General features: G+C 57.9%; 1 protein-coding gene across 1 annotated transcript; it reads right to left on the reverse strand.

Annotated features, from left to right (window-relative positions):
- Positions 1-1217: 1217 nt before the first annotated feature.
- Positions 1218-17564, reverse strand: LOC140896409 (thyrotropin-releasing hormone receptor). The gene is made up of 4 exons (XM_073308176.2): positions 17225-17564; positions 12688-13245; positions 10129-10552; positions 1218-4066 (listed from the first exon to the last, which is right to left on the reverse strand). The coding sequence occupies exons 2-4, from the start codon at positions 13062-13064 to the stop codon at positions 3635-3637; spliced, it is 1233 nt and encodes a 410-aa protein (XP_073164277.1). The 5' UTR covers positions 13065-13245; positions 17225-17564; the 3' UTR covers positions 1218-3634.
- Between the last annotated feature and the right edge of the window lie 6670 nt (positions 17565-24234).

Consider the following 24234-nt stretch of genomic DNA (forward strand, 5'->3'; position numbering starts at 1 on the left):
GGAGTGTTCTGGCAGAACGCGAGCGCGGCCTGTCACCAGGGGAAAGGGGGCTACGCCCTGGCCGATTTCTCTCTTCGCGGCTGTTGGGAAGTTCTGAGCAGCCCTGGGAGGAGGAGAGCCCAGAGCATGAAATCCAAAGTAGTCATAGGTTTGTCACTAGCCAGCTGACACCGCTGCACGGGTGACTGCAGGGATCTGCTTTGTGATGAAACGGGGCCGCTTTCGTGTGGGGAGGGAGTGGGCGTGTGACAGTGCAGAGATGAATCTGAAAACTCAGCCCTTTGAGTAGCGAGACAGATTCAGCTGCATGAGGGACTGGGAGTTCCTGCTTTGATAGGTGTCAGAGCTCCCTGGCCTCTGCTGCTGGCTGACTGGTGATGCCGGGGGCAGGACGCTGTTCCCTGCCGACTCCTGAAAGCATTGGCCCCCCTGTCATGCGACAGGGAAAGTGAGGCATGACTTGCCTAGGCTCTGAGAGGGAAACCGGGTCAAAGCCAGGACTAGAATTCCCAAGGAACTGCCAGAGTGGCTCGGCCCTCTGGTCTGTCTAGTCCAGGATCCTAACTCCGCCGGTGGCCTGTACCTGATACTTCAATTCAGTTTAAGCCCTGAAGCAGGAGGGTTACCTCCTTTCCCAAGCACTCGGTTTGCTCTAAATCTGTATTATTGTCCCTCTGGCTGTCCAGACCTTTTTTTTAAAATTCCACTGACCTCTTGGCTTCCAGGAAACTTTGTGGCAATGGGTTCCCTAGGGTAATCAGGCCTTGTGCAAAAAAGTATTTCCTTTCTAGCTTCTTTAAACATGCTTCCCTTCCATGTCACTGAACATCCCCCGGCTCTCATATTGAGAAGCTGTTCCTGGCTCCAGTAAACCAGCTCAGGGTACTAAAACTCACCTCTTTCCTTATGACCTTTTGGCCTCTCTCTAGCTAAGCAGGTTCACGAGCATCTTTCCTCCTCTCATCCATCCATCTATCTGTGTGTATAGAAATCTAGGATTGGGCCAGACCAAAGCCTGGGCTCCTAACCCCTATGCAGTTTGCAGGGGCGGAGGGAGGTGTTGGAGTCTCAAAGCAGCTCAAGTACTGCAGACGTTTTGTACATCTCTATAATCGGCCCAAGCAGAACCCCTGATCTAAACCGCCCTGCGCTAGGGGCTGCTCATCGCTCCGTGTTCTAGGCCGTGAACATCTACATAATGAACAAGAGGGAGAGAGTTTCTGAATGAACGATTTATTCTTCGAGAACGTTACAAGTAATTTACAATGAGAGGCTAATGCCTTCTGCTGCTGGCTTGCTTGGCCCAGGTTCCTTCGCCTCCTGGAGCCACAGCTGGGGCTGAAACCCACGATCTAGCTACCTTCCAGCATTTCCCCCCATCCAGCGAGTGCAGCCATGGTATTATTTACTCAGGCCAGAGGCCAGCTCAGGGCTACACCCCACATTGGCGGGGAAAGCAGCCAGCTGTGCAGCCCCAGCCCCTCCCCCTTATGGGGCAATTCTCTGCTGTTCAGCAAGAAGGGGAGGAAGCCCCAAAGCAAGCAGTTGTAGACTGAGTAAACTGGGCTCTGCAAGTACCCAGCGGAGACCAGGCCTCGGGTTATACTCACCCCTACAAATGGCTTCTCAGGGCGCCGAAGAAAAACAAACACAAATACCGATAAACACAAAGGCTTGAAATACAAAGGGCGACAGGGTTTTAGTTCTGCAAATCCAGGCATGAATTAAAACAACAGCTCCCTGGGTTTATGCTGAGCTATACAAACTCACGTGGATACAAACATCACCCCCTGTGTGGCGGCATGGGGCTTTGTGTTCATGCTGGAGAGGCTCTGGCAGTTGGAGCACATCCTGCTCGTAGGCCCATGCTTTGGTCAGAAATAAATCTGGAGCGAGGCCAGGACCAGAGCATCTAGGAATTCTGCAGGGGTTTGAGATGTGGGCTGGATCCCAATTTTGCAAATGGCTCGCTGTTCATAATGGGCTGAACCAGAACACTGGATCCAAATACTCCCGATCTTTGCATCCAGATCCAAAATTTGTGGCTGCAGCCCCTCTCTAGTAAAACCAGATCAATCATACAGGCAGTAAGTATGTATGTGGGGGTAAAGTCTAGCTAGTCTAGCTACTCTGTCTTCCCCGCTCGCGGGCCCAGGACAACTTAAACTCCGCTCACAGCATTAGCTGCCCTCGTCTCACCCCAGTTCTCACCTTCAGATGGCCCTTTGCCAAAGAGCTGTTCTGAGGAGGGAGGGTGGAGCTCTGCAAGCAGCTCTTCGCTCCCCACGACTGTCTGGACAAACGGGCCACCAAGCCAACTCTGCCCGCATCGGCAACCTTTGGTCTCATGCTAGCTCTCTGGGACAGGAGTTTCTCCTGGAGGCTTTCCCCTCATTTAGGAGAGGGTGGAGAGATTCTCTAGTGCATTCATTGATCTGGAAAATGCCAGCATTCTAAGGGTTAACTAGCCAGCAAGAGCCCCGCTCTCTTTTCTGTGCAGTGCTCAGTGATCTCCGATGAGACCCACATGAAACCTGCAGCTGCCTTGCCGGGGCGTTGATGCTGGCTGCGACACAGTGTCTGGTGAGCACAGCCCTGGCTGGTCAGACACTGGGCTGTTTGCTGCCTTGTGATTGGGACCTCTGCCCATGAGCGAATCCAACCAAAGATGCTCTAAAGAGGCACCTGGTGCTGAGGAACCAATTCCGACTGCTCTTCCCGCCAGGCAGCATCTTCCCTGCACACCCACTCCTCTTGCCTGGTTAATTCGAGCCAGGTGGAAACACCTCCCTGATGCAAAGGGCACGTAGGCTAAACTGTTCAGTGGTACACAGGATTTGCCAGACTGGATCAGACCCCAGAACCATTTGGTCTGGTAGCTTGCCTCTGGCAGTGGCCACTGCCATATGCTTCAGAGGACGGTGTAGGAACCCCCACGGTAGTAACTCTTTATATTCCTGTTATCCATACCCAGTCTCTTTTTGAATCTTACGTTCTTCACCTCAGTGACTTCATGTGGCAGTGAGTTCCACAGTCATCATGAGAAAAGGGACTTCCTTTTATCCATTTTGAATTTCCCACCTTTCAGTTTCATTGAGTGTCTCCTTGTTTCCATGTTACAAGACAGGGAGAACAGAAATTCCCCATCTACCTCCTCTGGAGCACGGCTGCTGGTTTGTTAACTGCCTGCTGTTTGGTTGTGAAGTTGTATGGATTTTTTTTCCCCATCCAGCGTCAGGACTTCCTCCAAGGCTGGACACAGGAAGCCAAGCTCCACTGATGAGCTCAGAGCTCAGTGCCCCAGCCTTCCAAGAGATGCTAGCAAACCCTCGGGAAAACAAGGGAGTCTATTTCGGGATCTGTGATCCCTGCCTGGGACTGGCTGCCTCCCCATCAGGCTGCAGTGGTGGGAACCAAGCCACGTCAGAGCATCTACGCACAAAGTGGGGGCTGGTTTGATTCCCCTGGATCACCTTTGTGCTCCCTGAACTTTCGCTCACCCACGTGTGCTCTGTGAGAGCCAGCGCTGGACACTGATGCAGAACGGATCTGGATTTTGAGCCCAGCCTCCCCTGTGTATGGGGCACGTCTGTATACGGAGACAGGGGAACCATGGAGCTGGGTGGGAGGGGATCTACACCACACTGAAGTAGAGCTCGTCCCCGTTCTCTCCCTTGCTCCGTGGCGGTGGCTGCTGCCGCTTGGGGAGAGCCATGTTGCTCACCGGTGGAGGCTGTTTGTCTTCCTTGTGGTCCTGGAGCTGGGGGGTGGGCGGCAGGGGCTCCCTCGCCAGGCTGTAGCTGGCCGTGGCCATGTACAGGCTGGGGGGTGGCGGCTCCCCCCCGCACTTGCACAGCCGCTTGAAGGCGGCCCGGAACTTCTGGGACATGAGGTTGTAGACGATGGGGTTGATGGCGCTGTTGGCGTAGACGCAGAGCCGGCAGAAGAGGACGAACCACGGGTTCAGGAAGGGGTTGTCCATGAAGGAGTTCACCAGCACCAGCGTCCGGTAGGGCATCCAGAGCAGGGCGAAAAGGATCACCACCACCGCCAGCATCTTGGTGACCTGCAAAAGGCACACGGGGGGAGTCACTGGTGCCCTAGATGTGTCACCATGGGGACATTTCACCTCCCTTGGAGACCAATTCCCAGACCCCAGTCTCATCACAAAGCCCGTGGGCCGGCAGCCCCAGCTCAGTTGACTCGCCGTAGCTGAAGCGCTCTCTGGGCAGGTCCCCGTAGTCACAGTCACCAGGGTCAGGCCTGGAGCCACGTCACACCCTCCCCAACCCAGCCCATGGCTGTTGGGCCTGCAGGACCTGCTGGCTCAAAGCTGTGAGGGCAGGGAAGGACAGGGGTGGGATTCAGCATCCTCCCATGGCTTTGTGTTGTCTGGGGAGCTGACAGAGCAGGGCCGCGGGCTTTGCACTGACTGCTCGGCACCCAGCTTGCTGGCTGCAGCCAGCGCTCTTGCTTTCATAGAGCCAGGAGGTGGGAACCCAGCCGGGCATCCCGAGGCATGCAGGCATCTCTGAATGTCCCCGTGCCAAGGCGTGGGGGACCTGCCTGAATCCGGCAGGCGGAGCAAGCTGCCTCCTCCGGTCTCCCACAGGTGCACAGCAGGGAGGAATTAAACCAGCACTGGTGACTGACAGCCCCCTCTGAGCATTCCCAGGAGCTCTCTGGAGGCAGCTGAGAGAGAGCCCCCCAGCCAGTGACCAGAGGGCTGGGCTGTACACAGGCCTTCGGGGGCGGGAGGCGTCTCACCTAGAGTGGGGAAGCAGACCGGCCAGGGAGGCCTGCCAGCTGCCCCAGCACCATCCCTAGGGACACAGCAGCACTGTCTTCAGGATAGGCAGCTCCGGCACCGGACCGGACAGGAGCGCTGGGGCGGGGGGTGGATTGGCTGAAGCGTCTCTTGACGCTATGAGCTACTGAAATCAGCCCGATGCAGGGAGGGCCAAGTGAAGGCTGGTTTTCTATGACTCACTTCCAGAGAGCCACAGGTTCCACGCCCAGCACAGCTCTGCCAGCGTTGGGGCAGGGGAGGGCAAACTACAGCCCGCGGGATTGCCAGCCCCATGGCGCAACGGGGCTAAGGCAGGCTCCCTGCCGGCCCTGGCCCCCGCTCCACTCGCTGAAGTGGCCAGCACCACATCCCTGCGGCCCCTGGGGAGAGCAGAGGGGCCCCCCCCCGCAGCTCACATTGGCCGGGAATGGGGAACCTTGGCCAATGGGAGCTTTCGGGGTGGTACCTGCAGGCGAGGGCAGCATGTGGTGGAGACGCCTGCCCCACCCCACCCCACCCCCAGGAGCCATGACCGGACATGGTGGCCACTTTCGGGAGCGGTGAGGAGTCAGGGCAGGCAGGGAGCCTGCCTTAGCCCCGCTGCGTGCTGCTGCCACCCTGGAGACACTCGAGGTAAGCGGCGCCGGGCCGGAGCCCACACCCCAAAGCCTCCTGCACCCTGTGCCCCAATCCCCTGCCCTGAGCCCCCTCCAGCACCCCACACCCCAATCTCCTGCCCTGAGCCCCCTCCAGCACCCCACACCCCAATCCCCTGCCCTAAGCCCCCTCCAGCACCCCGCACCCCAATCCCCTGCCCTGAGCCCCCTCCAGCACCCCAATCCCCTGCCCTGAGCCCCTTCCTGCACCCCGCACCCCAATCCCCTGCCCTGAGCCCCCTCCTGCACCCCACACCCCAATCCCCTGCCCTGAGCCCCTTCCTGCACACTGCACCGCTTCCCACCCCCACACTCCCTCCCACACCCCAACCCCCTGCCCCAGCCCTACATTCATGGCCCTGCATACAATTTCCCCACCCAGATGTGGTCCTCAGGCCAAATAGTTTGCCCATCCCTGCATTAGGGGCTGGCTGGAGCACAGCTGTGGTCTGGGGTCAGTGATCCCCTGAAAATCCATCTTTCCCTGAGCATAGGCTGGGCGAAACCCAGCTGAGAGCCTGGCAGCTGCCCACCGCAGGCAGGACCAGGCCAAACCAGAGAGAGCCGGTAGCACACGGGAGACAACGCCGATCTCAGGGCCCCTTCTTCTCACAGCCCCTTGTTTCCTCAGCTTCTCTTCTCCGCTTTGAGCACCTGGGAAACGGAGTGTTTGGGGAGGTGAAGGATTAATAGCCAGGGTTGGTGTGTGCGCAGGTTCTGGTCCAGGGTCCCCACCCTCACCCTCACTTTGCCAGAACGAGTCACATTCCTGAACTGCAGCGCTCTTTATTATCCCAGTCCCCAAAACCCACCCTACCCTACCTTCCCACCACCCCTAAACTCCTGCCTGTGCCCCTCGATCCCACCCTGCAGCCCCCTGCTAGCCCAGCCCTGGGCTCCTCCGTCTCTCCCACACTCGCTTTTGCTAGTGCACATGTGTCCTGATTTGTAAAAATCCTCCAACCGTCCGCTTCCCTAGAATGAGTCTATGAGGTGCTGGTTTATTTCAGCCCTTTTTCGCAACATCCCCCATGGTCCTAATGTTATTCATGGGCTCCAGAAAGACAATCCCATCTCTGAGAGGATGATTAAATCCCTGCGGCACACCGGCCTGGATTCGCTCACTATTCATTGTGTTGGGCCTGAATAATTTCCTGTCAGCCGCAGTTAGGTTATCAGAGATGCATATCCCCCATTAGCAGATTTGATGGCTTGTTTTATAGTGAGTGGAGTCACAGGGGAGGGAGAGAGAGCAGAGCAGAGCCCGCATGTGGGGTTCAAAACAGAACTGGGTAAGTCCATGGAGAATAGATCCATCAATGGCTATTAGCCAGGCTGGGCAGGGACGCAATGCCACAGTCTGCATCTCCCCAGCCCCTGACTGTCAGAAGCTGGGATTGGACGACAGAGGATGGATCACATGATGGTTGCCCTGTTCTAGTCATTCCCTCTGAAGCACCTGGCATTGGCCACTGTCGGAAGACAGGACACTGGGCTAGATGGACCATTGCTCGGACCCAGTATGGCCATTCTTATGTGGAACATCTGTGTCTTCTACTAAGGTGGTGACAGCCCCTCCCCAAAGTACCATCTCAGTAGGAAGGACTCTCCTGTATTCCTGGCTCTGGCTCATTAACATTGCCCAGTGGCCACAGGGTTGCCCAGATTGCTCACATCGCCACAGGGTTGGCATGTGAGAACATCTGAGGTGATTTCCCCCCACCGGGCATCCTGCCATGGCAGGGCATGTGCTGTGGGACCGCAGCTGGCAGGGGAAGACCACACTGAGAACAGACCCAGCAGGGCTGGCTTTGGGTAGCCCATAGGGAAGGAGCCCTCTGGGGTCCGCCGAGGCCTTGCAAACTCCAGCATTCCCCAGCACTTTCCGATTGTTGGTCAGTGACGGTGAGACCTGATCCCGAGACCTGATCCCACTGTCCTGAACACCCAGGACTGCTTAGTGACTTCCAGGCAGGTTCAGGACTCAAGCATGGAATCGCTGGCTGATTTTAAAGCGGGGCTACCACCAAGGGCAGCTGACTCTGCTCCCCCCGCCTTCTGAATTGAAACCTGCCAGTCGGTCACAGCTGCACAGGGAGAGAGTTGAGTCCAATCTCCCTTGTCTGGTGGTGGCCGCTCACTAGCTATGAGGTGACTCCAGCATCTCTGGCTGGTGGTGATGACCGCGAAGCAGGGTGCTCTGTCACTGGGCTGGGCTTGCAGCATTGCCAGTTAGAAAAACACCCGCTCCTTTGCTTTGCCAATAGCATTCAACTGATCTGGTCATCGCTGAGGAAGAATAACTGTCAAGGCTCAGCCAACAGGGACCCTTTGCGTCTCTGTAGCAATGCAGGCAACGACAGAAGCAGCAGGCTCAGTGCAAAACATGGGGATTTGGCAAATGAACGACAGAGCCAGAGAGTTGCTTCTAAAGCCACTCGTGGGGCTTTCGTTCCCCCCAAGGCACCTGGGAGCCTGTAACTTGATTTTTAAGCACACGAGGTGCGTAGCTCCTGGGCAGCAGATAATTGCATGTGCAAATGCTCATCGCCTCTTGTGCCTGGAGTCACTGGATCTCTCCGTGCAACTGTGTCAGCAAAGCAGGCATGCAAATGTGCAACTGATTTCTTGGGCAATTGCACGTTTAAAAATCAACCCCTGAATATGCAGCTCTGGGCACTGGAAAATGGGCCGTAGCAGGCAAGGAAAATCCATTAACTGCCTCCCGAGATCACTCCAGGAAGTGGGAAAGGCAATAGCCATGGATGTGTCTCTGAAGGGTGCTAGCACCCAGGAGGGAGACCCAATTAGGGACTGACCCAAGAAGCTAGACTGACTCTGAGGTGTGACTGGAGGATAGAAACATTTAGGAAGCTTTGTGACAGTGAAATCTCCTAGGGAACCATGTCCCAAGAGGAGGGATGGGAGCCTATGGCTTGGAACATTTAAAACGGGAGCAGCCAGAGACCTCCCTGATAGACGTGCTCTGGCCACAGGGCAGTGCTTGAGGAGTAAATGACCTAATGGGTCCTGTCTCCACCACTCTTCTTCACCGACCGTAGGGTATGCTTCCCGCCCCTGGTCCAGCTCCCTGCACGCTGCCTGGGTGCCACACTCAGCGTTTCGCTGGCCGCTGCCTAGTCCTGCCCACCTGGGTTACAAATTGGGTAGCTGGGCATTATTAGCAGGAGCAGAAACTCGAGCTGCCCCTTGCATGCTGAGACTGTCCCCTGTTCATTGCATATGTCCACACACACGCACACACGCACCCCCCTCCCTCCTAAGTTTCAATGCAGAAAAGAAGCGTTTGTTCGGTTGCCTCGCTGGGCCCTTTGGCTCGGCTGCAATGGGCTGCCCGGGAACGGGGCCATGGTGACCCTGGAGGCGGAGGTCTCCGAACCGGGATTGACTGAGGAGCTGTCCAAAGTCAGATTGACAGCCCCCTTCATGCCACAGCAGCAACACCAGTCCCAGAGCTAAGTTTCTTGCCAGCCTGCTGGCCCTGAGCAGAAAGAAGTTCAGTGGGTGGCGGCCAGACGGGGGGTGGGTGTGTGTGTTTGTGTGTGTCAGGGCACCAGTGTAAATCAAGTCATGTCCTTAATCTCACCATGGGCTTGACCCTGCGTGCCTATGCCAAGGGAGGCTGGGGGTGATGGGCAGAGTCCTAAACCAGGTGTCCTGTGGTCACTAAACCACTAGGGCAGAGATCCGCAAACTGTGGAGTGAGCCCTCCTACGGGGGGCCACGGAGGAACATTCAGGGGGGGCGCGGTCAGGCCCAGGCCAGCCCCCATAGGTGAGGGGGGAGGGAGTGCCACCCAGCTCTGCTCCTGGCCCCATCCCCAGCTGCTGGCCCCAGCCTTGACCTCCTTACCTCTGTCTGCATCTCCCCACCCAGAGCCATGGCCCCACTCCCGGCCCAGTACCGTTTCCACTCCAGCCTCCTTTATCCCAGCACTTGCCATCTTCCCCTTTGGTCTCCCGACAGTCTGACACACGGCCACCTGCCTGTAATGTCCCCCTGGCCAAGCCTGTCTGCCTCCAGGTCCCTGGGCATGGGGGGTGGAGAAGGCTGACCCATGGTGGCATTAGGAGGATGCTGTCAGACAAAGGACAATGGCTGGGAGTTTGCCCCATTACCTGCCCCCACCTCATGTCCAGCCCCTCAGAGCCCATCACTGTCACCAGTGTAAAGCGAGATGTGCCCCCTCCCTCATCCCCAAGGCTCAGCATGCGGTGTGGGGCATGCACGTTGCCAGGGGAGTTGGAAATCCCCGGCCCCCTCAGGGCCCAGCAAAAGGCCAATGCCTGAGGCTTAAGTCGGGCAGAGTCTGGCACCGGACTAGGAGGCCTTGTGCTGGGCTCCTCCAGAGGGCTGCTCTTCCCCTTGAGAGTCCAGCCAGACCGGTTCCCCTCCTGTGGCTGGCTGTGCTCAGCTAGACCCTCAGGAGTGGCCGGGCATGTCCGTCGGTACAGAGGGTGCCTCCTAGCCCATCCCAGCCTGGCCGTACCGGGCAGTGTCTTCCTCCTTTCAATAAAGATGCTCAGGTCGCCTTTCCCGGGGGCCGCCACCCCACGGTTTGCATGCACACCGTCCGGTTTTCCCCGGGCAGCATTTACCACGCGTGGGTCAGGACCCTGCTGTGAACCTGGTTACGCTCGCCACCCGGGGAGCTCTCCATACCTGCTTCCGGGAGGACAGAGCCCCTCTGGTCCTGGAGCGGCTGCTGGGCTTGCTCTCCCGTGTGTCCACTCCGTTCTTCTCCCTCCCGCTCCTCTCCCTCCAGGGCTTGGCGGTGGAGTCAGCTTGGTGGGGGATGGGGCTGGCGAAGAGGATTCTCCCGATCAGCCCGTAGAGCATGGTGGCCACAACCAAGGGGGTGACAAAGAAGAGGGCAAAGTCGAGTAGGTAGATGGGCAGGTAGAGGTTGCGGGAGACCTTGTAGCCACACTCCAGGTGCTGGCTCTTGTTGACATTGATGTCGACCAGGAAGAACCAGAGCATGCAGTAGATGGAGGTGCAGATCCAAACGAAGGCAATGATGCGCTTGGCCCGGGATACTGTGCACATGGTGTGGGCGCGCATTGGGTGGCAAATGGCGATGTACCTGGGGACGGGAAGGATAGAGCCATGACACTGGCCAGGAGGAAAGAGCTAGGCAGGCAGGGTGGGGCAGAGATGACTTGTGGCAGGCAGGAAGGGGACACAGAGGCCTCCTACAGCAGACTCACCTGGAACCACCTGCATGTTCATACTCGTGCTGCAATTACACCTTTCACCTCCCCAGGGGCTGCTGTGGGCACCAGAAGAGAGGGCAGCTGGAGGAGCACCCAGCCATGGAGAGGGAGGGGGCACTTTGGCCTCCCCACACAAAGGGTCCAGTGCCCTTGTTTTGAATATAAGCTCTTGGGGGGAAGGACTTGTCTCTTACTATGTATTTTTGTTAGAGCACCCAGCACCATGGCACCCCGATCTAGGGCCGAGCCTTTAGGTGCTGCTGCTGTACGAATGTCCCATGTCCCTTTTCGCTCCTGGGGCCATTTAAAGGCGTGCTAAATGAAGGGGGGGGCGGTAGCTCCCTTTTATGGACACCCAGCCAGCCAGTTAGCTGTAAAGTCCCTCTTGGTGGCTGTTCTCTGCTTGCTTTACCTGTAAAGGGTTAACAAAGTCCCCCAGGTAAAGGAAAGGGTGTGGGCACCTGACCAAAAGAGCCAATGGGAAGGCTAGAACTTTTTAAAAATGGGGAAAAAAGCTTTCCCTGTGTGTCTGGGTTGTTCTCTCTGAGCGGAAGAGATGGGGGCAGCAGGAATGCTGTGTAACCAGGTATGAAAAATTATCTTCCATGCCTAGAAGGAGTTGTTGGGACAGGGAATGTTTAGATAGACGTGATCAGGTTCATTTCTTTGTTTTGTCTCGTGGAGTCCCCCGTGCTAAGCTCAGGTATTTTTGTTTTTCTTTTGTAACGTTAAGCTGGACCCCAGGGAGCCATTCCTGATGTTTAAGCCCTTTTCAGTTGCTCTATAAAATCTAGCAATAGCCTGAATTTCCAGATGTTTCCTTTCTCCTTTTTTTTTAAATAAAATTTACCTTTTTTAAAAACCTGATTGGTTTTGTGTCTTAAAAGTTCTGTGCATATGTTTTTCCATTAGCTGGTGGTAACAGCTGGGTTTCCCTCTTGTTTGTTTTCTTTCTCAGCTTCCCTGAGGGAGAGGTGGAAAAGCCGAGGGGCCTCAGGGAAACCTTCCCAAGTGAGTTCTTCCAGGATTTGCAAGAGGCAGTTTTTTCACTTGGGTGGTGGCAGCGTTTACCAAGCCAAGGTCAGAGAGAAGCTGTAACCTTGGGAGTTTACTACTAGCCTGGAGTGGCCAGTATTAAATTTTAGAATCCTTGCGGGCCCCCACCTTCTGCACTCAAAGGGCCAGAGTGGGGAATCAGCCCTGACAAAAGGCTTACAGCTGGACTTTCCCGCCCCCCGTCGGCCCAATGGAAAGAGCTCCCTGAAATGCTCCTGGGGCACTATTTGACTCACATTCAGCAACAAAATAACAAAGGCAATAAGCAAAGCACAGGGCTGCTGGGAGGCGGTTTTCTTGGCACTTACTAAAACACGATCTGTATGCTGATCTTTCCTAACCAGGACCTGGCAGCCATGTGGGGAGAGCAAGGCTGATTTTGAGCGGGGCTAACTCCAGCCCCGTGGGGGGGAGGGCGGGGCGGGTCTGGCCTTTTGTGTGCGCTCTCCTGCTTGTGCATACACCCGAACAGCTCTCACACCAGCCTGCCCGCTCTGGCACTGTGCTCCGGGCAGTCGGATTTGCGTGCCCGAAACCCGTGTGTCCCAATGGTCAGGTGGAGCGGGCAAAGAAAGAGCCTAGCCATTGGAACGGGGCGCCTTTCAATGCCTAGTGACTGATCCCCCCTTTGACCCAGGCTGGGAACGCCTAAGAGTTGCTACCGTTCACTGGTGGGTGAGCAGCCTCTGAGAGGCTGTGGTGAGCTGGGTCTAGTTAACATTCGAGTGATTAGATCCCTTCCAGGGTGTCTCACCAGAGAGGCCAAGAACTGACTAGGCACCAGAGACAGAACTACTGTCCCGTCCCTAGAGGGGGTCTGCCCACATGAGGATGAGGGGCAGGGAGTGGCTTAGGGGAAGCTTGCCCTGCCCTGTGGGCAGAGGGCTCTGGTCCCCAGGGCTGCCAATCCAGCACCAAGAGCAAAGGGGCAGGCCGCATCCTCTCCCACCTCTCCACGGTGAAGGCCGTGATGGAGCAGGAGGAGACGTTGATGCCCAGATACTGGAAGTAGGTTATCCCAAGGCAGCCGGTGTGCCCATAGATCCATGTTCCCGCCAGGCTGTCGGAGATGTTGGGCAAGCCAGCAGCCACCAGGACCATCAGGTCAGCCACTGCCAGGCTAACCAGGTAGCAGTTGGTGGGCGTCTTCATCTCCCGGGTGGTGAGGACCACCAGCACCACCATGACGTTGCCCACGATCCCCACCCCACAGATCACCAGCACCAGGAAGACAGAGATGGCTTTGTATTCGATCATGTCAAAGACGGCGTCACTGCTGGCCAGAGAGATGTTTGCGAGGCTGTCGAACTTGCTGCTGTTCTCCATGGCTGTGGGCAGGTAGGCTGAGGGCACCACTGCCTTCCTACGTGCTTCCAGATGGCGCAGGTCTATAGAGAACTGGAAGGGGCAGGTCCGTGTCCCCAGACACCAAGACGCGGCCTTTGGCCTTCTGCCCCAGTCAGACGCTCTGAAGCTTCATCAGACCAAACCGGCTCAGCTTCGTTTGCTGCAAGAAAAGCACAAAGTGAATTATTATGTGCCTCACCCCTGGCAAACCACCTCTCCAATTCCTCCACTCCTCCAAGGGCTGAGCCTGGCACACCTCAAAGGGTGATTGATTTCTCATTGGCTCTGTGGGCATTGACCCAGCCGCTGAGGAGGGCAACACACCGTCTATTGCCTGTCGTTCTTTATCCAGCATAACCCTGTCCGCGAAGCGTGATGAGATCTGAAGCAGCAGGACTGGAAGGGTGTGGGCATCCCAGGGAAAACTTGGTGGGGAGGGCTCTAGATCTGTATCCAGTGTTTTGAATCATAGTCGGAAGGGGACTGAAGGGGGCTGGGGGGAGATATTTATACATTTAGTTTGGTATTATTTTTATATCCAGTGCTTGTTAGAGGGTTATGCTGTTCCTCGGGGCTGGTAGGTGGGTGGTAGGAACATGGGTGGTAGGGCATCTGGTCCATTGCAAAGTACTCCTCAACAGCTCAGCTCCCCTTTTCCTTCAACTCTCTTAAATCACCCCCTTCCTCCACTTCAGCTGTGGCTTTTAATTTGATTCCATCATAGGGGGATGATCGGGCCTATCAGTTTAAAAAAAATATCAATGGAGTTTGCTCATTGAAGTCTTGCACCTGCGTGGCTGTGGAGTATAACCGAGGGCTTTGCAGAAACGGCATAAACCACATTTTCCTCTAAAAATGCATAATTCAACATATGGCTGAACACTTCTCCTTTATTCCTCTCTCATTAAAACTTTGTACAGTTATTTAATGGCTATTTAGAAATGGACTAAATGCATAAAATATATTTCTTTTAAAATGAGAAATGCATGTTATATATAAAGACTTTATTCTGTCATCCCCCCAAAAAAATTTAAATTATTATCTAACTTTATTAGGGTTAAAACTACTGTACTGACTGTTCTCTGCTGCTCCCTTGTCCTGCTTCCTGCGCACACAGGGCCATAAGTGCTGGAACGAGGAGTGCAGGGGCGCTGCCGCACCCCCTGGCTTGAAGTGGTTCCCATCCTATCCAGGGTTTACAGTGTGGTTCAGTGGCTCTCAGCACCCCCACTGCACACATTGCTCCAGCGCCCCTGCCCAGTGCCACTTGCTGCAAGGCCTCTGTTCCTTGCTGGGGGAGCTTTCTGGGGCAGGGACGGCCTTTGTCATGTGTCTGTACAGTCCCCAGCCCAGGGCGGCCCTGGCTGCAATCGCATTGGCCATAATAATGCCCAGACAGAGCCCTACGCTGGGCTGGGGGGGAGATGGTGTCAGTGCGGTTAAGGGTTGCAGGGAGGTTGTAACGACCCTGTCCCCAGCCCAGGGAATTCACGGGTAAGGACGAACCCCAGCCCTGCGCCCCTCTGGCAAGGCCCCGTGAGCGCCCCCAGCCAGGGCGGACTGTGCAACGAAAGAGGTGCTGCAACTCAAGCAATTTGTTTACATTCACAACTGATACTGCAGGCCCGGAGGTGCCCGGAGTCTGAGCTGCCAGGCCCGGAGGTGCCCAGAGTCTGAGCTGCCAGGCCCGGAGGTGCCCGGAGTCTGAGCTGCCAGGCCCGGAGGTGCCCGGAGTCTGAGCTGCCAGGCCTGGAGGTGCCGGGGCTAGGAGCTGCCAGGCCCAGAGGTGCCCGGAGTCTGAGCTGCCAGGCCCGGAGGTGCCCGGAGTCTGAGCTGCCAGGCCCGGAGGTGCCCGGAGTCTGAGCTGCCAGGCCCGGAGGTGCCGGGGCTAGGAGCTGCCAGGCCTACAGGTGCGGGGGGTCAGCCTTGGCCCACGTTAAGCCCTGCCCCAAACCCACCTTGGCTCTGCCCTGGAGGGACCCGTTGGGATTGATTCGAGCCAGGCGCACCATCAGCACCCCTGCCCCCGGGCCTGGCTGGCTCTGTGTTCGCCTCCATCCAGCCCCTGTGCATCACCCTAGTAACAGCTCCCCCTCTCCCCTCCCTCAGTCTCGGAGACTGGGGCAAATTCCAAAACCCCTCTGTGGGGCTGAGTCCCCGCTCTCCCCCCATCGCTCTCCGGCCCTGGGGGCCCTGCCTCTCCCGTTACCAACGCGCAGAGCCCCTCCACGCAGAACCCAGGTGTCCTGCAGTCCTGTTCCTTGCCTGGTGCGTCGGCAGCTTCCCCAGCTCCGGCGCTGCCCGGTGTTTGCAGCGCAAAGGTCTGGGGGCCTCAGGGCCTGGGGCTCGCTCGCTCTCTAGTTCCCCGGTTCAGCCCTCTCCGGCAGGGCCAGGCTGGAGTTCAGCAAGGGCCTGATCCGGCCGCGTGCTGAGCCCTCTCAGCCACCTCCGAAGCGAGGGGAGTTGGGGGCAAGCAGCACGATCGCACCCGACATGCTCATGCGTTAAGGGGCCTGAGCGGGTGACAGTGGCTGGCTTAGGGGAGGGGTGTGAACACTCCCCACTAGGGAATCTCCCCAGCTCATGGTCAGTCATGTCCAGCGGTCACTGAGCCCCCTTCAACCACAGAAGTTACAGCTGGGTTCGTTCACCGAGCCCCTCCCTCCCTGCCAATGCAGAGTCCTCCCCCACAGCGCATCTCCTGGGGCTTAGCGAGGCTGGCTGGGAGCCCACCACGCCAGGATGGTCCCAGGGGGCGTTTCCCAGCGCTCACTCCCAGGGCAAGCTAAGCCCGCACCCCGATGTCTGAGCCGGTGCAAAGGGAAGGGTGGGAGTGTGGAGGATCGGAGGCTGGAAAAGGGGTGGTTAGTTTCACGGGGCGGCTTGGGTGGCTTTTTGGTGGTGGTGGTTGGAGGGAGGGGGAGAGAGTTTGGAAGCCGCTCTGGTGATCTGCTTGCCCGCTCCGGTGATGGGAATGCCCGCCGAACCAACCCGCTGACTCCGTGTTCACACGGGTGTGGCTGGGAGCACACGCTGCAGGACCAGCCCGCTCGCTTCCACCCGTGTTCTCGCCCGCCAGCGCTTCGGTGATTCCCCGCCGACGCCGGCAGGTCGGGAGAGGTGAGCTCCGTACTGGGGCCAGGGATCGCCAAGCGGAACCCCGCCGCCCCCTGCACCCCTCTGCTCCAGGGACGAACTGCGGAGTGCGGCTGGCTGGGAAAACCGGGGCAAGGCAGCGCGCTCGGAAGGGGACCGCGGCGCGTCAACTCCGCCGGAATTTCCCGCTGGATCAAACCCAAAGAGCCAGCGCGGTTCCCAGGTCCCGCGGGGGCCTCGGCAGCTCGGGCTCTTCGTTGTGATTTTGAACGGATTTTCGGGCTGCCTTGTTTTAGTCCGGAGGATCGTCCAACGCTTGCGCAGGGGGATGGTCCAATCCCTCCCAAACGATCGAGTCCCCTCGGCGGGGAATTGCAAAAGGCTTGCGGGGGGGGGGTCTGTTCTCACTGGCAACGACCCCAGATCTCGCCCCCCTGCCGCCAGCGGGCTCTCCCTCCCCTGCCCGGCTCTTCGTCTCGGACTCCTGGTTCCGCCTCGTCCGACCGCCCTGCGGGGAGCCCCGGCGGGGTCTCGCTGCTCTTCCTGCCGATGCGAAACACCCGCAGCTTTTGGGCCCCGAAAGCTGCGGTCCCCCGAAGGCGAATGGACCCAGCTGAGCCAACCCGCCCAGGCTTGGGAACGCCAGCCGGCTGGGCCAGGCGGACGGGGATCGTCGGGCCGGTCTGGTCCTTCCAGACTCCAGGCTGCAGCCCCCCGGCAAGGCACCACCCCCCGGGGGGTTCTAGGAGCTGCGGGCTCGGCGGGCGCTCGGCCAGCTGGCGGCACCGGGTCACTTCCAAGCTGCTTCGCCACTTAGCAGTTGCCCCGGCCCCGCTCCGCCGCCCGAGGAGCCCTGCGGAGAAGGACTCTGGTTCTTGCCCTCCAGTCAGATGCGAGACCCTCGCTGACAGCCCGTTGGCTCGCCTGGCTCTGTCCATCAGACCCGCCCAGCCCCCCGCTCTCCCCTTCCCCTTCCCCGCCTTCCCTGCACGATCCCCGCCAGCCGCTCCAAAGCCCCAAAGAAACTTCCCCGCAGAACTTACCTTGACATGCATTTCCTTCCTCCTAGGATCTCAGCTGGAGGCCTGAGCTCCCCCAGGGCGGGGACCCAGCCTCGCCTGGGTGGGGTGGTCCCTTCCCCGCCAGACAGCAGCCCATCTCCCTCCCTCTCTCGGTTCTGCGTGGCTGGGGCCGCTGGCTCACCGATATAAGAGGGCTCCCCATCAGCTGATACAGCTCCTCACTCCCCGGCTAACCTATGAGAGAGACGCGTCCCCGCCGCCTCGCTGACAGCAAGAGAGAATCAGGAGTGTCTAGCGTGACAGAAGCCCATTGAGGGCAACTCGCAGGTGCCCCCTCATGCTGGCCCTCCTGCGCCGGACTGAGGCCTTCATTCCCCATGCTTACAGGTGTGTGCAGGTGAACAGGCCTGGCCCTCTGGGCTCAGATCCCCACAGGCCACGCCTGTCAAACAGGGAAGCCCAGACATGCCTCCTTGAATGCCCTAGGGCCGGTCACTAGCTCCCGGTGCTCAGGGCTGGGCAGGGTTTCTCTGTACCTCACTGTATGGCCTGGGGGGCTGGAACAGTTTGTACAGGGGGGGGTGCTGGGAGCCATTGAACCAAACTGTAAACCCTGCATATGATGGAAACCACTGGGGGGGGCAGCGGCTCCCCCAGCGGGCCTGGCTCCCCCAGCGGGCCTGGCTCCAGCACCATGTTTATGGCCCTGGCCAGAAGCAGTCCCTCCCCTGGATGCACTGAGGGGTGCTGAACAGAGAGTTCCCTGGTTCCGCTGTCCACAGGGCTCCGGTGCTGAAAGTGACCGGCCAGAGCGCGGGCACAGAGCATGCTGCTCCTTCGCCTCTGGAAGGGAGAGGTGCGTTATATGCCCCGGACAGGGCAATGCTGAGCTACCGTGGTGAGGGGCCCAACAGGGACTGAGAGAGTAAAGGCAGAACTTGATGATTCCCTGTTGTGTCCATTCCCTGGGGGCACCTGGCACTCGCCACTGTCTGAAGTCAGGACAGAGCTGGATGGACCTTTGGTCTGACCCAGGATGGCCGTTCTTATGCTTTGCATGGGAAACGGGGTCTCTCCACCAGCCGATTGCACCCCTGGTTTCCAGTGGAGTCAATCAGGGCTTCAGGCCGGGTAAGGGCCACCCCAGAGAGCCTCTCTCTCTGCCAGGGGCCCTCCTGCAGCGTGGAATGAGGAGAATGTCTCTGGCTGGGGAGGGGTGATGGCCAATGGCTGAAGCTCATCCCCAGCCAGTCTCCACCAGTGGGGACCCTAGGATGCCCCCCAGGGGTAATGGAATCTGCCCTCCCCATTGGAGCTCTCAAGGGAGGGATAGCTCAGTGGTTTGAGCATTGGCCTGCTAAACCCAGGGTTGTGAGTTCAATCCTTGAGGGAGCCATTTGGGATCTGGGGCAAAAATTGGGGATTGGTCCTGCTTTGAGCAGGGGGTTGGACTAGATGACCTCCTGAGGTCCCTTCCAACCCTGATATTCTATGATTCTATGAAAGGCAGGGCACAGGTGTCACTCCTCATGGGGGAACAGAGGGCTTTGCTGCAGCCACTGGGTCTCCAGCCCCTGTGCTAGTTAGGGGGAACCTGGCTCAGTGGGTGTTTGTTTGACTAGGACACTGGCTGCTAGCAAACGGCAGAAGCACCAAGGAATCTCAGCTGGTGGCAGGTGGGCCAGGGAGCCCTGTATCAGGACAGAGGCTTTGCAGGTCCGAGGCCAGTATCTGGGGTAACTTTCACAGCCCACGGTGGAATGGCAGCATGGGATGGATTGGGCATGGCCATGCCCTAAAGGGGGGGGTGACCCAGCTCCAACAGTGACACTCTCAGCATCCCCCCTCCCTAGCCAGAGATGTTCTCCTTGGGCAAGCCCCGTAAGCTCACTCTGTACCTCAGTGTCTCCATCTGTACAATGGGGGTGTTGGTGCTTCCCTACCTCAGGTGGCAGTCAGGTGGGGGATTAGTTAATTAGCTCATGGTTGCAGAATGCTCAGGAAATTCAAGTGCCCCCTTGTCGTCTGTATTCCTGGTGCTGTGAGCACTGGGTGGGGATCCAGCCAGTTGAGCCGTGGGACATTGAACAATGGCCTGTTTCAACTAATTCAAGAGAAATCAGTGTTGGGACAAGAACAAGGATCTCACCATCCAGGCCCATTGGTAATCTGGCTTGATCAGCGAGTTATGGACACTTCCTTTCCCCTTTCTCTGGATAAGGCCTTCACAGTGGTGTCTCGCGACCCCATCCCCGGGGAACTGAGCCCTAGAGAGGCCAGGCCACACGTTCTACAGCTCTGGACATCCTTTCCTAGGCGGGGATTCTCCTCCCCTGGAAGCAGAGGGGAACAATCAGTGATTTCACTCTGTCGTTGCTCCTCTGTATGTGGCTAAGAACTCAAGCTGCTGTGTGACTGAACAATGATGGGGCCAAAGGGCACCCGATGAAGCCAAAGACAGGAGGCCTGGAAGGCTGAGTTGCTGTTTGTTTGCTGACTGATATAAAGCTCAGCATGGTGCATGTTAGACTCTCCGGAGCCCACAGAGTGGGAGGAAAGGATCAGACCCATTTCTCTGTTGCATGCAGCTGTCTGAGAACAGGAGAGCGGTTCCAGCCAGGAGCGGAGTGGAGAGAGTGGGAGGCAGAGCAAGGTGGATGATTCACAACACATCATTCATTCAAGGATTTTGCTGCGTCTCTCGGGCCGCTGGTGAGCAGAAGATCACGATGTTCCTTAATGTGTTTGCTGGGGAAGATGATTTGCCAGTTCACTTACACAGCCCCAGCGTTGGCACGGCCAGGGGCAGCATGCCACCTGGACTGGGTGTCGGGAATGCCAGTTGTGTCGGTTGGGCCTAACGCTACGCACAGCTCACACGTGTGGCTGGTTCTGATCCCAGCAGGGGAGAGTGCCACTTTTCAAAGCAGGGTTCTGCTGTGATCATCATGGCTGGGGATTCAGAAGTCCCCTTCCCTGAAAGTTCTCTGGGAGACTCACTATTCCCACCCATGTTCCTGTCAGGAGGCTGTGGGGTGGGATAGGCCAGAAGGTGAGGTAAGCTAGGGAGCAGATAAAGTCCCAAACTCTGGGTCAGTCTGACTCCCTTTGCCCAGGGCCAGGAGCAAAGGAACTCACCTCCTGGGAACTCCTCCAGCTCCCAGCAAGCAGAGAGGGAGAAGGCCCACCTTTCTCCAGAGACCAGCTGGCACAGCACCCCCCACTTTGATTGCATAGCCCCTCCCAGATCAGCCATGGGCTAGGCAGGGAGCTGGGCTCTCCTTGGGAACAAGCTCACCCCCCACTGGGATGGCAAGGAGCACCTTCCCACTTTGTCCCATGAGGATGCAAGAACCCAGTGGAAACTGATTCGGTTCACAATGGGAGCGAATATTCCCAATGGCATTGTGCACGTGCCCCCTGGCTCTAGACAACACGAGGGAGCCTCATCCAGACATCGTTTCTCAGCACCCTTTGCCCTTCTCCAGCCACTGCCACTGAGGACATCCAAGGGGTTTAATGCTCATCACCCCAGCACTGCAGGGAGTGAGGTGGGGGAGGTGGGGTGGCGTGATTCCCCCAGGTCGCAGGGCCTGCTCACTCCCAGCCAGTGATCACTGTTCGTACAGTGTCACATACATGCACAGTTCCGAATGGGCCCATCCTGGCTCTGCCCAGTCCCCTGGGGAGAGCCAGATCTGCCTCAAGATGTTTAAGGAGACAAGTGGCCAGATCCTCAGCTGGTGTGACTCAGCATTGACTTCGCTGGAACTCCACCAGTTCACACCAGCCGAGGATCAGGCCCCTTGTGGATCAGGCCCGTCAGCTTTGCAGCAGTTGCCCGCCCTCCCCATGCTAACCAAGCAGTCGAAAGGGGAATTGCAGCCAAAGTGGAGCCAGCGCTGCCTACTCTCCTGGAGAATGCAGGGCCACGGTGAGTCCAGAGCTGAATAAAACAGTTCAAGGAAGGCCCTGGGCCTGTGCTTTGCTGGATGGGTGCCTGAGCAGCGCCGAAAACTACTTTACATACAGCAGTCGCACTGGCTAGAAAGTGGAAACTGACATGGTGGAACAGCCCAAGGATCTGTCTAGTGATGTGCCAGAAGCAGGACTCTCAGGAGCCCACCCCTGCCTGCACGGACAGTTGGGGAGATTTCCCTGCCTCCTGGAGAGTTTTTCTCTACCTCCCCCTTCCCCCATGCATATACATATATATCATGGATGCTAAACATCCTTCCTGCCTGTGGTGACAGCCTGGGATCCATAAACATGTAGGTGGAAACTCAGAGCCAATGTTTAGCCTTTGGATTGCCCCAGGACAGGGATAGTTTAAAAATCCTAGGGCACCCCGAACCTGATGACTGACCTGTCTGATGACTGCACTCCGGGGAGCACCGTGTGGTGCTATATGGTCTGTACGCTGCATGGAGGGCCGCACTGCGCTATACAGTCCATATGCTCTGTGCAAGGAGACACTGTGCTCTATGGGCCTCAGCTTTGCACAGGGCATTGCTGTGCTCCAGGGGCCAGGCATGCCGCGTTGGGCCAGGCTGGGCTTTCCACACAGGGTGACTGCGACGGGGTGTTCAAACCCCCTGCCAGGCAAGGAAAGGTTAAAACAGCTTTGGGCTCTGGCAGCCCCGCCCTGCCACACCTGCTAGGCATGCCAGTCTTAAAGGTGGAGCCTTGAAAGGGAGGCGCTAAATTCAGTAGGGCCCAGGTTGGGAGGTGAACAGACCCCTCCACTTTAGCACCCACCCAGCCAGGAGTGCTGCAGGGGATGGGGCTGCCTGGGGGTCCTGTGAACCCTGAGACACTGCACTGGGCCATGGCTCATCAGGTATCTCCCAAGGGGAGGAGGCCAGGGACAAGTTTGGACTATTTTTGTGTTGTGCTTTTCCTTTGGTACCTTTCCTCCAAGGCCTCGCAGGGTCCTGGGAAAGAAGGCCTGAGGCAGGCTGCAGTAGGACATAGCCCAGGGAAGAAGCAGGAGGTCTGAAGAAACAGACCTTCATCACCTGCTACAGGGGCCCTGGGCAGGAACCCAGGGCAGGGGCGCTGGAGCAATGTGTATCCTGAGGGTGCCGAGAGCCATTGAACCAAACTGTAACCCCGGTATGTGATGGAGGCCACTTCAAGCTGGGGGGGGGCGTGGCAACACCCCCAGAACCCCTAGTTCTAGCACCTACAACCCAGAGTAGAGGGAGGGGCTGGGTTCCCCTCCAGACCACCATGGAATGGCTGGGAGATGCCCCAGACAGCGCTCAGAAGGGGTAAGTCTATGCAGCATGAGTGTCAGAGCCCAGGAGATTCAGAGACCACCCTCCCTGCCCCTTCCTGGGGTCTCTGTGCCCCGGCTCTAGCCTGAGCTCAAACCAGTTTTAGCCCCACAGCCCGAGTCGGCTGAGTCGGGCCAGCCAGGGCCGTGCCATGGGTCTCTTAGAGCAGTGTAGACGTACCCAATAACAAGTGGGCCTCGAGTTGGGCTGGAGACCAGGCACTGGGCTGCTGCTCTGTTACCGAACTGGCCTCTGACTTCTCCCGAACCATCAGGACTGAGTGTGACCGGCCCTTCCAGACGCCCGCAGCGTGGCCTGGCACACAGGAGCCACTCCGGGGAGCGGAGATACGCTGCCCTGTTCCCTGAAAGCCTGGCAAATGCCTCCCCTTTGGATGGGGTTGGAGCTCCCTCTTGTGGCAGATTGGATACATACCAGGGTCTGTGTGGTGGGGAGAACGTATGAACTGTGGGATGTGCATAGAGCAGTGGGTCTCAACCTGTTTATTATTGTGGGCCGCAGGCTGAGAACCGCAGCGCCCCCCCAAACCCCTCAACAATCCCCTATGCCTAGTGCCCCTGCCCAGAGCTGGGCCAGGAGCAGAGCCTGGGTGCTGGGCTGGGTAGCCGGCACCCAGACCCCCACGTGGGACGGGGCAGCTGGACCTTGGACCCTGCAGCAGGGCCAGACACCAGACCCCAGGACCCCACCGGACGGGGCTGGGCAGCCAGACCCAACCCCTGGATAGCAGCCCCACCTAAAACCTGGAGGTGCTGCCGCACCCTAGCAAAACTCTAGAACCCAGAGCCTCCCCGCACCCACACTCCCGCCCCCATGCACACTCACCACCCCCTTTCTGGCAGGAGCGCTCCTGCAGGCTGCCTTACTCTCTCTTCCCCTCAGCCAGCCCCGCCCCCTGCCTGACCAGCGCCCCAAAATTTGAATTTTTTTTTTTAGCACACAGCTGGGCCACATGCGCACTGGCTGAGAACCGCTGGGATAGAACCTGCGTTAGCCAACCTGGTGCAAAACTGGGCCTATTCTGGGCACAGGGAGCATGATTTACCCAAATAGTGCAATCACAGCAGCCCCTAATGTGGATGCAGTTCTAGCCATACAGAAGAGCCTTCTATTAGTAACCCTACCCTTACAGGAACAAGCCATGCTGGTATAAATGAGTCCACGCCAGGGGGTTGTACCATCCCTCTATAGTGAAAGTGATGCCACTTCAGGGGGCAGACAAATGAGTGCGGATAGCCAGGAGTTGGGAGCAGAAAGAGATGGGATTCGGTCGAGGAAGGTCTGCTAAGGAAACTAAGCTGTCACTGGGTGAGAGGCAAAGTATTGTCATGTCTCAAATGGGCTGGGAGACAGACAGCAAAGAGCAGGGTTAAATGGTCCCTTTTCACCTGGGCAAAGGAGTTACCAGCACGGCCTCCAGGTTCCAGGCTAGGTCTCATGGTGGTTAATAGGTTCATTAGTGATCTGGCCAGGGGAGGGATCCGGGAGCCAGGAAAATGTCCCAAAGACACCAAGTGATTTGAGTTAGTCGGTGCCAGGGAAGCATGAGAGGAACGTCAGAGAGACCTGAGAAGCCAGGCAGTGAGCAACAGGATGGCAAATGCAGCCTGGTTGAGGAATTCCCAGCTGACCAAGGCCAGTGCGGAGGGGCAGCTGAACGGGGCCAGGAAAGCTCAGAGAATCAAGCTCAGGGTCGCCATAGCGAGCGCAGGGCTCCCTTCTTTGTTTCCT

This window comes from Lepidochelys kempii, chromosome 12, assembly GCF_965140285.1.
Source record: "Lepidochelys kempii isolate rLepKem1 chromosome 12, rLepKem1.hap1, whole genome shotgun sequence".
Taxonomy (NCBI): domain Eukaryota; kingdom Metazoa; phylum Chordata; order Testudines; family Cheloniidae; genus Lepidochelys; species Lepidochelys kempii.